This window comes from Teleopsis dalmanni, chromosome 2 (assembly GCF_002237135.1).
Source record: "Teleopsis dalmanni isolate 2A chromosome 2, ASM223713v2, whole genome shotgun sequence".
Lineage (NCBI taxonomy): Eukaryota > Metazoa > Arthropoda > Insecta > Diptera > Diopsidae > Teleopsis > Teleopsis dalmanni.
Genome location: NC_051847.1, coordinates 9661119 through 9677325, shown reverse-complemented (window position 1 = coordinate 9677325; position 16207 = coordinate 9661119). Strand labels below are relative to the sequence as shown.

General features: G+C 27.9%; 1 protein-coding gene across 1 annotated transcript; it reads left to right on the top strand.

Annotated features, from left to right (window-relative positions):
* The first annotated feature begins 3609 nt into the window (after window positions 1-3609).
* LOC119684498 (heterogeneous nuclear ribonucleoprotein U-like protein 2) lies at window positions 3610-12658 on the top strand. Its single transcript, XM_038098549.1, has 10 exons — window positions 3610-4047; window positions 4389-5132; window positions 5199-5984; window positions 6046-6506; window positions 7238-7366; window positions 8315-8486; window positions 10414-11126; window positions 11194-11350; window positions 11420-11493; window positions 12296-12658. The coding sequence occupies exons 1-10, from the start codon at window positions 3906-3908 to the stop codon at window positions 12431-12433; spliced, it is 3516 nt and encodes a 1171-aa protein (XP_037954477.1). The 5' UTR covers window positions 3610-3905; the 3' UTR covers window positions 12434-12658.
* The last annotated feature ends 3549 nt before the right edge of the window (window positions 12659-16207 follow it).

The window sequence follows — 16207 nt, the reverse complement described above, 5'->3', positions numbered from 1 at the left end:
TTTTTTCCCAAATTAATATAAAAAAAATTTCGTTATAACATTGTATAATAATATTACATATATCGCTAAAAAAAAACAACGATAAAGATTTTTTTTATATATTGTATTATAAAAAGTTATACATATATTCAAACGTTGCCTTTACTCTATTATATCTTTATTTAGTTTTTAGTTTTTTACATAATCTAAAATTAATTAAAATTATTAATTAATAAAATTGTTGCACAATGTTTTCAACGGTGTCGGGTTAATTTATTTATTCTTTATGAAATTTGATTTCTAAATTTTACTAAATTCACATTTGATATAAATTGAAACACCAGTTTGGTGCATCGCATTTAAATAAGTTTTAGTCTAAGTTATATATTGTATAATATACACATATACCTATATTAACATTTAAACATAAAAAACGAAATATTGAATATGATGCTGACAACATGTTTAGGGAATTTACAATCAAAATAAATAATATTATTTATGTACGTTTACATTTTGTATTTTATGCTTAAATTTATATACAGCATAATTTATTTCTAAAATATTTATAGATAAAATTTAAATTGTTCAAACTTAATCAAATGTTTAAGTGTTCAGTAAATAATAAATATATATATATATATAGATATATATATATTTACTCTATTATAGTCATTATATGCACGCCTAAATAATAATTTGTTGTTTAAAAAGATATTTCAATAAAGATTGTAATTTAAATTTTATATTGTTTCTTTTAATAATCTCTATTGTCGAAAGGATTGGAAGCAATGCCTTATTTTTTTGTGGTACTTATTATACATTTCTGAAAAGCAATACCTTATTTTTTTGTGGTGCTTATTATATATTTTTAAATATGTATTAATAATTTTTAGATACAACTCAACTTGCAGATTTGCAGGTGACAAAACTACTTAAAGTGAAGTAGACAATTTCTTCACACACACAACGTAGCACCTTCAGTTGTACATAAATATATATCTTGTATATTTGTTTTTTTATTCGATATATCAGCCAACCTTGTAAGAATGCCAAGCGTTGATGAAAAATATAGCACCGTTCAACAATCCATTCAAGTGAGCCTTTCAATGTAGTAGAGAGTTCATATACTACAAATATTGCAATTCAAAATACTTATCAAAGTATTTCTGTTGCTTTGTTTTTCTTTTTGTGGTACGTGAAATTTGTGCAATTGTGGACGATGTTAAGGAGCTTAAAGGAGATATTTCTGTGTTGTGTCCTGGGATGGCACATTTTCGACGAACTCTATCAGGCGCAACTGTTACTTCAAGACACAATGAGTCATCTTACGCTATAATTTGTGCCGTTTCGTCATCATATGGCGATGGTATGAAGCAGTTCTGTTTGTAAAATTGTTTTCTATTTCCCTTTTTTGTCTTACGAGTTATGAACTTGTAGCGACTTCCCCCTTTCCTATATAGCTTTTTTAGTTTTTAAATCTTTTCAGTGGTTCAATATGTTAATGGTACTTCACTTATAACTATATCACACTCAAATTCTCTCGAACTTAGAATTTCGAGAAATAGAAATTATGATACTTGTTAAATGTATACACAAAAAATTTTGAATTTACATTAAAGTAAATATCGCATACCTTCCGTTTTTGCTATAGTTTTTCTCATGAAGACATGTTTTAGTATCACCTTCGATAAAGAAACTATAGTGGCAATATTAAAGCCGTGTGCGAGTTTCACTAAATGTATAATAAATTGAGGGAAATAGTAAATTATGTCGGTAGAGTAAATTAGATATTACCAATGTGAAAATTTTATAAGATATTTAATAAATAAATAAATAAGTAAATAAATTTGAAAACTTTTAAACAAAAATAATAAATAAGTGCAATAAATAAATAAATATTTATATAAGTGCAGTGCAAAAAAAATAATTCACTTTACCTCAATTTATTCGAATTCGCACACTGCCTAATTAGGAACTTATTTATTTTGTTCGACTTCATGTTATATTGTATATGTAAAAAGCACTAATCACAGAAAATGTTCAGTATTCTCTCTTTGGAGATAAAATTGAATCTGTGAGTACACTACATGTTCATATTTATATACAGGGTATAAGGTAAGGAATTTTGTCATAGTAAAGAAGTGCGATTTTATGTTAACATGCATGATTGACTATGAGAACAGAAAAAAGAGTTTTTGCAGTAGTTATAGGACGTATGCGAGTTAGGCTAAGTTGCGTTCTAAATGAGGGAAATTCTAAGTTGTGCCGATAATATAGCGATGTGTCGATACGTGTTGATAAATGGCTAAATGTGTGCAGTGCAAAAAATTTCCCATTTGGTTTAGTATCAACTTAGCCTAACTCGCACACGTCCATAATATACTCTAAATATTCATTAAAAATTTACATGTTTATTTTTACATGCAATATTTTATAGAATTAGGAAATAAAATTGTTAACAAAAATTATTTTTTAATTGTACTTCTACCGCATACAACATTTTCAGCTATACAAATTATCTTCGTTTAGTGTGAGTCAGTGAATTCCTATACAAGTATTCTATGGTTTGAGCACCAGTGGTGTACACTCAATCAATATAAATAATTTTAAAAAGAAATGTAAATAACAAAAGTTACTTATAACAAGTTTAACAATGAATATATTGCTATTTGTTATGCGTAATATACGCATAGTAAGTTTAATTTTTATATAATGTAAAGCAATTGTCTATAATTTGAAAGATATGGTAACACTAACTTTAATTTTTATGTATATATTATAATGACAGTGTTGCATTTAGCTTGAGATAAATCTGTACTGAATGACGTCTTGATATTTTCAAGACGCTGAAATATGTGTTTTATACTGTAAACCTAGAGCACACATATTTCAGCATCTAGTAGCCATTTTCTGGACAATAGTAGTAGTATCATTTATTTATTATATAAGTTTTTGTATATCATGTTATTAAATATAGACTCAACGCTTATAATTAATATCACTTATATCTATCTTCGTATATCGTCTATAACATAAATAAATAACTATTCCTGTATTGCACATATGTATATGCGAATAAGATATGAATAATAAATTTGTTCCGTTTAATTATTGACAGGAACTCTCTTATGCGGTACAAACATAATGCTCATTATCAGAACTTTTACTAAAATGACGGTTCTAATAACTCAAAGAAAGTATTCAAAAAATCTGTAATATAAATTAAACAAAAGATATGAAACTGATATGTGATAGAAAGTCTAATAAGCATCACATTCGTTATCAATTCATAATAAATTATATTTGTTATTCCACATATTGAATTATCAAAAAATTATTTTCATTCAGTTAATGAAAATCAATTACATTTTGATTTAAAAATATATTTAAGAAATTTCTTAATATTGAATTGTATCAAATAAATAGTTAATATAAATAGTGATCTAAACATCATTGTCGTCAATATTAATATATTCACAGTAAGAAATAAGCTAAAATTATGTGTGATACATATGTAATAATTAATGTTTCGTATATTATGAGATATGTTAGTTTTAACATGTGCTATAAAAATCCCGCCACTCTAACCAAATGCAATACTGTTTGCTTACCCTAATCAAGTAGTCGCCATTTTCATTTTCCATGTTCATAGGCGGGAGAAGATTTGCGGTAGATAAAATACATTTTTATTATGCCATATCGTGTTAATATTCTATGAAAACTGAAAAGTATTTTATAAAATATATGCATATATAAAGTTTGTGCAAAAAGACATATATAGTAGTTCGTAAAATAAAATCGATTAACAACTTATACGGCGTGTATGTTTTTGGTTGTAAATGCGGTATACAACTTTCAATTTTCATGAACTTTAAATATTTTTAAATAATTGAGTTGTACTCGAAAATATATATATCCTCGAGATGGATATTGCAAAGTTGGAAAAAATGAAAGTGGTTGATTTAAGGAACGAGTTGCAAACCCGTGGCCTAGATACCAAAGGTGTTAAAGCGGTATTGATAGAAAGACTTCGTGCACATATTGACGGCGGTAGCGGGGAAGGAGGTAAACTAGAATTATGTATATGTAATATGCAGAAATTAATTTAGAAGCGAATTAAGAATTAACAATTATTGATCTCTAATACAAAATGAATCAATTATTTGTTTAGTTCAGCACAGTACTGAGCTAAATTATTTTAATATAATTTTTTTAATTTATCCAACATCGTCTGTAAAACAGATAACTTGCATTAAAAGTGTGACAGAAAAGTTTACAGTTAGTATTAATTTATTTAAGTTGAGATTCGTATTTTATGTATATGAATACAAGTATGAATACATAAAATGTAAAATTCTAAGATTCAACTAATTACAATTTATATTTATACGCATTTATTATGTTAGGTGTGATCCCAGGCACTCCAGGTACTCCGGGCAGACGCAGTCGACGTACAAGATCAATGACTCGATCACCTTCACCATCCCCAGTAAAAGTAACTGAGCAGTTGGAGCCTCTAGAAGAAGAAGAATCAAATTCTGCAGCTGTTAACTCTGATGCTGAAGAAGAATTTGAGAGCCCAATTGAAGATGTGGTGGCTGAAGCTCCAGAAGATGAACCTTATACTACAGAGCAAGTTGAAGAAGAAAGTAATGAAGTGGAGGAAACTGATGATATTGAAATGAATGAAGAACAAATAATTGAAAATGTCAATGACGACGAAGATAGTGAAATGCACGATAACAACACTAACGATAGAGTAGAAGAGACCATTTTAAGTGACAACATGGAAGGAACTAATGAACAAGAAGTGGGTACTGAGAAACCTAAAGAACATGAGGAAGAAAATACTGCTGCAGAAATTGAAGAAAATGTAACTTCAGATGAAATTAAAAAAGATATTTCTTCACATGAGATCAAAGAAAATATTCCTTCACATGAAATTAAAGAAAAAAAATCTATGGAGCGTGACCCAACTCAGTCAAGAAAACGATCGCGTGATCATTCTAGATCGCATTCACGAACCCGTTCGCGCTCTCCAAAACGCCGTAGTGAGGAAAGCCCTAATGCAAGTCCTATTAAAGCAGAAGAAATCACCAATCTTGAAGATGAGCCTACAACTGAGGATAAGCAATTTGGTTTAAGTTGGTGTAAGTAAACATTTAATTTAGTTAAAAATAATTATGTATAGTTTTTTTTTTTTTTTTTTTTTATAGATGATTCGGACTTACATCTGCGCATTGATCCAGTTACTTTCACATCAGCAAAACCTATGACACATGAAATTTATTCACTGGTTTGGTCAGGAGTACGTACTAATTATGGGGTTCGTGAAGGAAAAGTTTGCTTTGAAGTGCGTCTTGCTGAAGAAATAGTTATGAATCGTTCTCATCAATTTCGTAATGAACCCCATGTGCGAGGATTTCGTGTTGGTTTTTCGATGCCACACTCAAGTCTTATTCTTGGAGAAGAAGAAAATTCGTTTGCTTATTGTGAAACTGGACGCAAAGCTGTAAACTCTGACTTTACCGATTACAGTAAACCTTATAAATTAGATGATGTCATTGGATGCTATTTAGATTTGGAAAGTACACCATGCACAATAAAGTATACATTAAATGGGGAAGATCTTGGTGTTGCGTTTGAGTTTGATAAAACGATTTTAGGCGAAAGTAATGCTCTCTTTCCACATATTGTAACAAAAGGTTATGAATTTCATGTTAATTTCGCTGATAATGAAAACCTTTTGGCTAATGTTGTACGTCCAACGCGCATGCGTCGTAAGATACGTAAATCTACTTTAAATGACAATGCTGAGAATAGCGAAGTTCACGACGAAGAAAAAATGGATGAAGCTGAAAAACTAAATGGAACTAATAAAGACAAACAAACAGAAATAGAAAGTGATGAAAAAACAGATGTTATTTCTACAGAAACTACAGAAGTTATCACTAATATGGAAGTTGAAATAAATAAGGATAATAAAAATACTGAAGATTTCGGTAAGAAAAGTAATCATTTCACTTGATTTGAATGCTCTAATTAATATATTTCATTTAACAGATGGTGAAAATAATTCTAACTCTGTTGCTGTAGTCTCTACTCCTGTAAATGATGGTGATAATAATAAAATTGAAGAATCAGAAAATTCAGAAAAAACAAAATCGGAAGAAGATAAAGATGATGGACCTTCACCAACTAAACGAGCAAAAGTTGAAGACAAAGATAAAGAAAAAGATAAATCAAATCAAAGTGAGATATCTGAGGATGAATATGAAGAAGTATTACCAGAACCTCGCGATCCGGTGCTCTTATTACCAGATTATGAGCTAATAGCACTTATCCCAGAAGAAAACTATATTTCCGGTCCTCAGAGGCCTGATAGTCGCAAAGAATGTGAAGTTATATTACTTGTTGGTTTACCAGGAGCTGGCAAAACTCACTGGACTCTTAATCATGTTAAAGAAAATCCTGATAAACGATATCACGTTATTGGAATTGATGCCTTAATAGCAAAAATGACAGTAAGTACCATTTAATTCGAAAAACTTATATGTTTGTTACTCAATCAACTTTATACCTAAATTATAAAGTTGCAATACAAATGTACTTGGAATAATCTTAATAATCATGTATTTATTGTTAATTAAATAATAATAATTTTTAATTATATAATTATAATATAATTTTAATTAATTATAATCATAATTAATTCAAATAATATAAAAATAAATTTTTGTTGTTGTTGTTCACTACTGTTCGAAAAAACTTCTTTTGTAATTATAATTTGTATTTGCACAAATGATCGATTAATTAATAGTATACACTATTTTGAAAATTAAATTCCTTAGAAACGTATGTACTTTTACTAGACGTTTGTTTATTCTATTTATATAATAAACATTTATTATAAGAATTTTAATAAGTTTATTATAAGAATTTTAAGCGAAATCGTTAAGTCGTTAATGGTCTTTAAAAATATTAAAAGTAAGGTGTATATATAGACAAATATTTAAAAACAGATTGTTTTCTAATCAAATAACAAATATGCAAACATAACTTTTTTGTTTAGATAGGCTTATATGATCACTTTATTTTTTTACGTTTTTTGGACCAAGTAATTTTAGGTTATATTTGTGCCATTGTACAATTATACCACAGCATATGTATATAATAATATATGTATAATTCTGATCTATTTATAAAATATTTTGCATTACTTCTTGTATTATTATTAAAAATCTATACATTATAGGTCGATGGTGCTCACCGTAAACCCCTGCATAAAGGTCGTTGGGAAAAGGTTTATGATTTAGGCATAAACAGTTTGTCTTCGTTAGAAGATATCGCAACGAAACGTCGTCGTAATTTTATACTTGATCAGGTAATTTGTTCAAAAAATTATTTTTCAGCATTTTTATTTAATGCATCAAAGCATTTGCAGAGTGTTGAGCATTTTATACTATTTATTCTTTATTTTTTAGTTTTTTTTTTTTTTTGTTTCAATTTTTGTAATTTTACGTTAATAATAATTTATATGATGCGCGTATGAAATACTCTGCGTTTGCGTATTTAGTTTAATTTTATATTTTTTATTTATTAATTAAAATATGTTAAATGCTCCAATAAGAGGTCTTATATCTCTTACTGTGATATTTGCGAAAATCAAGGTATGCTAGCTTTAGTTAGTGCTCAGTAGTTTTAAGTTGAAATGAAAGTAAGTATATTGTAAATACATCGATATGCATATCGTGTAGTTAACACAAAGTTAACAATGAATTTTAGTAAAGAATGAAAGCTGTGCAACGAAGTTGAATCGTGCGGCATATATGCCTGTAAGTAGATGCCAAACCAAGTGAACGATGATGTTTCTATTCATAAGACAAAAATATATATGTACTATTAGTTAAAACAATATCTATCTCAAAAGAAGTGCTTTTACAGCTAAAGACCACAATGAAATTAACAGTTTGCTCTGCAAGAGCTTTATGTTATGTATGTAAAATATAAGAAGGTATGTTTTAGTTGTTAAGTTTTATTTTATTTATTAATTAGTTGGGGTTTAAAAGGAACCAAAAGTTTTCTATGCGAGTTTGCAACAATACAATAAAATCGCTCGTAATATTTGACATTTATTGGTTTCTTATGAAAAATATTTTGATTAAAATGCGCCATTCAACACTCGAAAAAATATAATTTGATTGCACAAACAAATAACCAAGTACCTACCTATTACTACCACTCTTACTATGTGCTACAAATGTGCGAACGCCTATGCTTATCAACAACTATGTGTCCAACAATCCACAACTACTGCAAATTGATTTTATAGACAAATGCTTATGCCTCGGTGCAACGGCGAAAAATGAAAGGTTTTGGCGACTTCAAACGTATTGCAGTTGTTTGCATACCAAATGAAGAAGAATTAAAACGGCGCACCACTGAGAAATCTGAAAAAGGAAATGCTAATACTATAAGAGAATCAACACTTAATAACTTACGAGGTAAATATTCAATTCAAAATAAAGCAAACAATATCAAAAACGTAATTAGCCATAAACAAATATAAATAAAAATCTACTAGTTTTTAAGAGACTTTACAAGTTATAAATTTATATATACTTTGAACATATATATATATATATATTCAAAGTATATATATAAATTTATAAAACAAAACTTATTTAAATAATTATTACTTTTCAGCTTTTTGTAATATACAATTTATACAATTTTAATATCATATAAAGCTATTATTTTGTCTTCTGTTTGTTTTTTAACTTCTTTGAATCTCTGAAAAAGGAAATTCTTTGAAATATAGATCATAAATTCTACTATTATTAATAATAATGGGTATCATGGGCCCAAAACTGATTCTAATTATTTTAGAATATTCCTAAAGTATATGTTTATAAACCTTGTATGAGATGGCGCTAACAAAACATCAGAACTAATTATATAGCTTAAAAACTGTACAAACTCCCATATCGAAACTCCCATTTGTGCTATTTCATTATATGACTCCTTGTTAATATAGGCATTTTTTTTATTTATTTGTAACAGTTGAAATATAAATAACATACAGTTAAAAAGCAAATATTTTTGAAAACTCCATCTTTTGTATATTTCTAAGTTTTTTGACTAATTAGAAATTGTTCCATTTTTTAATATACAGTTGGGTAAAAAGTATTTGGCGATTTTCTGTTTACTTAAATAGGTAATGAAAACTTAATCAATCAATAGTGTACCCTTGTCAAAGCCGAAATTGACTATTGGATAAATATTGCTATGTGCTTAATGTGATTTCAAGGTTGTCATTGATTTGAGTTTTTACCACATGGACAAAAAAAAATTGTTTCAAATTTTCATTGCCAGCTATTATTTAAGTGAGAACAAAAATTGAGAAAAGCGGAAGCTTAAAATATTTAACAAAAAAGCTGTTATGTTTTATCATAACAAGAGATGTATGCATTCTCGACATATATCTCTAATTCCTTGTTTAAACTGTCAGCCCTTAACTGATATTTTTTCATGTTTTCATCAGATTATCATTTGTTTCGATCACTAGAGTAGACTCTTCTTGATATAGGATAGATCTCAAAAAAAGATTGAATAAGTTTTTTAACATGAAATCTCGAGTTCTACAATAAGACAGTATGATTCTAGTCGAATAATTGTAAAATATTTAGTCAAAAACAAAACAAAAATTGACAATATTTGGTTTCATGAATCTATTTCTGATATCAAATCGAAATGTTTTCAAATTCAAGTAAAATCGTCGAAAATTTTTTCCCCAACCTCAATATATTCTCTATACAATCATTTAATGCAGTCTTTAAAATATTTTGTACTCTTTATTTAAATATTATATATCATTTCAGACTTATCATAACTAACCAATAGGATAATCATATTTTTATATAGCTGCGTTTTGTTCATTGCGTTCTAGAATCAAATGTAATATATTTCAATTATATTTGTCCAAATCCTTATTAGATTTAATATTATTTTTACTATTATTAACACTTAAATTGATAGAAGATGTTCAGCCAGTCTCCAGTTTATCACGCACCTACGCATTTCTATATTAATTTTTAAACAAGTTTTACTAGTAAAATGGACGCATCTATATCTTAAGTACTTTTAAGCTGATTCTGATCTGATTAAGCTGATCAGTTTATCAGATGTAACAATTACATATCTGTCGATTTTTATTCATGAACTTTTCTTAAGATACAATCAAAGTATTCCAAAGTATCTACAAGTGCTACTAATATTTTGGATTTGATTTTCTTTCTACAGTTCATCTAAACATAGTTAATAAATATATACCATTCTGTTTCTTTCTGTATGAATACCATTTGACAAAGTCTTCGTTATTCGTTTTTGTTGTAAGTTATTATATTAAATATTATAAATGATTTCTTGCAGCCAATTTCTCTTTACCATCACTTGAGTTTGATTGGTTTGACGATATTATCTATACTGATTTAAATGGTGATGAGGCAAAGGAAGAGGTTAAAAAATACAATGAAAAAGGCAAAAAGGAATTAGATGCAAATCCTTCTAGTCGCGATAAGCGTAATCGCCGTGATCATCGTTACAAACGAGATGATGATCGCCGTCGTTATAATGATCGTCGACATGATTTTCGTAATGATAACAGACGTAACGATCGTTATAGTAATGATCGCCGTCGTGATTTCCGTAACGATAATAGACGAAATGACAGACGTGGTGGTAGCTTAGGCGGTGGTTGGGGCGGTGGTAACCAACAGAATTGGATGCAAAATAATCGATCTCGCTATGATGATCGTTATAATAATCATCGCTCAGGTGGAAATAGTGGCAACCCGCAAAATTGGGGAGGGCAGAATCAACGTAACCGTTATGATGATAGATATAATCATCGTTCTGGTGGTAATACTGGCGGAGGACGTTATGAGTCTTATGGTGGTGGTGGCGGTGGTTCACGTGATTATCGCGACCGCAATAATCGTCAGCAACGGGATTTTCGGCCAGGCCACCGCGACAATCGCACAGAAGATAGTCGCGGTGGCTATGATAGATCAACAGCATCTTCGTCAAAACATACGAAAGATGGCTATGATCAATATAGCAGCAACAAATCGACTGGAGGAAAGGTAAAAATTAAATATAACATATAATGTATTCATACCTATAAATAATTTTACTTGTGTATAATTTAAGAGCTCCAGTCAAGGTGGTAAATGGAGCACTTATGGTCAACAAGCTGCACAGCAACAAACGCAACAGCATGCTAATTGGAATCAATCCAATCAATATCAACAACAACAACAACCAGCAGTTCAACAACAACAATATTATAATTATAATAATATGCCAGGTAATTTTAAAGCTATATAAAAGTTTTAATAAAAATATTTAAAGTATTTTTCTTTTTCGCACAACATAGGATATGACAGTCAACAACAGTGGCAAAATGCCGCTAATCCCAATCAACAACAGGATTGGATGGCTTGGTGGCAGGTAATAAATTACAGACTTTCTCAATAATAGGCCATAATATAAACATTGTATCTTGGTTAAGTGAATTAAATATAGTAACTCTTCTTTCTCAAATATAAGGTAGTTAAAGTTCAAGTAATTAAAGTAGTCTTTTTCACACAACATTACCATTAACCAATTTTAAGTGACTTTCTATATGCCTTTTTAATTTGGTATAAAATCAGTTCTCATATAAAATACTTTAGTGTGTTTGCTTCACCTTAAGACAATTGTTTCTCAACCGATGGTCGGCGCCATTAAATCTGTAAAATATTATATTTTCGCTTTTAACGATCATATATTTTGAGAAGTTGATATTGGCACCTGTCTATGCAAAAGATATGTATTTTTCTTATCGGTGAATCGGTGAGCATCATTTGTTGCACAAAGATATCCCACTCGTAACCATAACATACTGCCTGATTTGTTTTAAATTGAGATAGTCTAGGTCCTACTCTTATTCATAAAATTCATAAACATTACTTAGCTCTGTATCTTGATTAAACAGTGCAATACCCTCACACTATTTTATAATCGCGGATGAAAGAAACTTGATCTCGAAGTACACTTGTAAGCAAATACTCTGTTCAAAATGTTCATACTCTGATTATTGGAAAAGTGTTCTCTCAATTTACTTGTTTTCATCCATCTAATGAGAATAATTTATAATTCATTTAATAAAGAAAATAGTTGGAATTCTTTCAATTACAATAGAATTATAACCAATGACAACCAAAAACTTTTTTGAAACAAGTATACTAATTAATAATAATTTTAATTTCAGCAACAAGGTGGCAATCCACAACAGCAACAGCAACAGCAAAGTGGTGTCAGCGAAACAAATCAATATTGGTCTCAATATTCGTACCCAACACAATCAACTCAAGTTGCCAGTACAACAGAAGCTACCAAAAAGAAATAAGTATAGTACAAGAATTTATATATATTGAGCGGTTGTTAATGCTGTCTCCGAAAGCCCATCAAAAATATGTTGTAAAAATAAATATTTTAAATTTTAATTAAAAATATTAATTACAGTTTTTAAATCGTAAAGCAATTTTGATTAATTGAAATATAAAGAATAGTATATCTTACTTAATTAGTTGTACTAAATCAATACAAGTAAGTTTTAAATATGAACAAATTATTTTAAATTATCACTGTATTTGAATTTTTGAATTATATTACTTTATACTCATTTGTTAAATTTTTTATTTTATTTTTTAATTATATTACACTTTTTATATATTACTACTACACTTTGCAATTATTCAATTAAATTTTATTTTGAAATGTTTACAAAACAGTTTTTTTGTTACATTTGAAGATCCGTTTTTTATAATAATATAAAAAAATAAAAATTAAAGTACAATTTTTTTAGTTTAAGTTTTATTTTAGCATTTCAAAAACTATAATTAAAATATTTAAAGAAACCATAAAATAAATGTAAGTTTACATATTATAATAAAATCGAAACACTCCTCAAACTCAAACTTGACTACTTTAATCAAAATTACTTATTTTTGTAATCCTTAAATAAACATGAAATATACTTACAGCTATGTAAAAATGTTAAACAATAGATGATATATAAAGAAATCGATGAAAATGATTAAAAATATAAATACTTTATTTGTGTTGTGTTCTGTATTAATGCACCATTAAAACATACTTCAGCAGCAACTTCTAAATGATGTTATTGCTGTTGAGGAAGCAGTCGAATTTTTGCAAGAGAGTGTAGTTACGATCACAACTGTATTTATTTATTCTGACAGCAATCCATCAATTACTTTCTATGTAATTATTTAGGTCAAATCCTCATCTTTAACATTTTAGCAGTGTCTTTCAAGTACAAGTTCTTACTATTCAATTGTACTACTAGAAAAGAATGTAGTTTAGATCACAACTGTGCATATTGACTCTGACATCAGTCAGTCACTTTCTATTTAAATATTCATGTCTGCAAAAGAGCCGACTTCATTGTCTAAGAAATTCTTTACTCATCTGCCTAACGGAGATAGTGACGGTAGACTTATTGCATCTTTTTAATATTATCTGGGAGACCAAATCGATTGATAAAATTTGATACGAAATTATAATATAAACAATACTTAAAGTAACTTGCCTCTACCTAGCAACTTGAGTGCATCACAGTTGGTAATAGAGGTCTTGAAGTTGAAGTCTTAATATGCGTCCTTTAAACTTAACCTAACATACTCACTATTACAGCCAGTCTTTAATCAACACATTAAAAGTCAATGACCATGGATAGACCTAATTGAAGTGTTAGCCTAAGCAAGTTTGAATATTGTGTCGATTCTTTTCTGGTTTTCGTGTACATAAATTTCACTTCTGCTTGTTACAGAAACGTCATATGTTAAATAATCCATAACAAAACACAACCAGTTTTCCCTTGTTATTAAATAAAAATTCAGAATTTTAAATATTATCTATATAATTAATTACTTAAATAGTAATATTTTTCATTTGTTTAATTATAGTATGTTCGTTTATTTCATTTAATATAATCTGAATAATTTGCGCCAAAAAGTAAGACTCCACGCAGTAGAACATTTATTATTACCTTTTCCTAATTTCATTCATTGGAATGACAAATTTAAAATAAACTTGCATATACAATATATAGTGATAGTTAGTCTAACTTGCTTTGCTAATGAACAATACACACCTTACCATGTTACATACATGCAACTTAACATATTTATATACAAAAGATACAAATTAACATATTTGCATATAAGATAGAATAAGTGCAAGAATTAAATAAGTAAAGGAAATCGTTGTAAACAAAAACCAACGGAGCAATCAATAAGTACCAAAATAGTATTTTAATAGTAAATATAATATTATGTATTTTCAATCTAAAGCAGAGCCATTAACATCAATAAATACAGCTTCGGCTGATATAAAAATTAAAAAAGGTTTTTTTTTATTTTTTTTTAAAAAATAATATAAAAAACTCAACTTACATACATATTCATATACATATATATGTATATTAAATAAAAATTAAACATATAATTTGATACTATTCACAATTGCTTTATCTAAAGAAAGAAATCCTACATATATATTTATTTCTTATCCATATTTTTAGATCAAGACGCAAAATTAAATTAATAAAATATTTGATTATCAATATGCTTATAATTGCATCAATATATTTTAAAAGGGGAATTACAAATCTCATATTTCTGTTCAAATTGAAAGCCAAACAAGTTTTAATTACAGTCATTCGTACACGTATGCACACAGATATGTATATCCCAGCAGGAAATTATAGCTGAAAAACAAGTCAACAGATTTGTTTAGGCAAACGTTCACACATTTTTAATCAAACATTTACTTTTATTAATTGGTTACATTCATTATAATTTTACTCAAAAGCAGAGATTGGAATACATTTTCATAGTTTAAAGGATTTTTGCTTAATACTAATAATGTTGTTTATAAATAATCAAGTTCGTTAAGTGTTTAAATATGCACATATCCAATATTATATTTATATCTAAAAAATGCTCGATTATTATTTTAGTATTATTTAAAACTCTTTAATTAAAGATTCTGGCTGAATGTTTAATAATGAAAACGTATATAATTTTTTTATATCTAACAATATTTTTATATTAATTACTTAAAACTGTAATTGCTGTTATATAAATCATTATTACTAAAAATATAATTCACATTCTTCATATGGTTTCAACGCAGTATATTGCGTTTACTATTAATAAAAAATGCTAATTTTAGTCATTTTCTTTCTATTGATTTTACCTATTAATCTTTAGTGTTAACATACCAGGACATCGCCACTGAACTGACTGCTGGGTATTTACTGAAATACTATACATGTATAAAATCAAGTTTGTAGCTGTGTGCATTAAAAATATAAAGTAAGCCTTCATGACTTCAAAAGCCGGTACAGTTTCATATGAAGAGTTTTTTCCTTCTTCCTTTACAACCGATGCTTTAGATAGTTTTCTCCTTACTAAAATATCGATTACGTTAAATTCCTGTGTTAAACAGATCGAAAAACTGCTAAGGAAAAATAGTTGTCAAAAATGATATGCATATACAGTAAAAAAGCTCACAAAATAGAACTTTCACAAATTTGAATTGCCCTAAAATTAGAATTTTTGGTTTTAATTTTTTAGGGAATTCTCCTTTCTGCTTTTTTTTTTAATTTTGTATAAATTAGTTAGTTGATAAATATTATTGTTCATACTTTGTATCAAAAAAAAGGGAATTCTCAAAATGCAAGTTCAAAACAGATCTGAATATGAGTTTAATACCGACAATAATACTTCAAATAACATTGAAGATGAAGTTCCCAATCCTACACCAAATGAAGATGAAGTTCCAATCGTACACATCTGTGAAATAAAGTTTTTAAATAGTGTTATTTTTTGATAATTTTTTATAGAAATAAAAAAAGTTCAGAAATTAGAACTTTTCGCAATTTGGAACTACCCGAAAAAACAAGCGGTTTTAATTTGCGAGTTTTTACTGTATTGTTTGAATTTTTATAACATATCCAAATATATATCAAGACTTTTTAAATAAATATAGTTATTTTTCAATTTAATAATGTAATAAATAAATAGCATTTAAACACATCATAGTCAACATAAAAAAATCAAAAATAAAAACTCTATCAAAAAAGTAGTATTTCAAA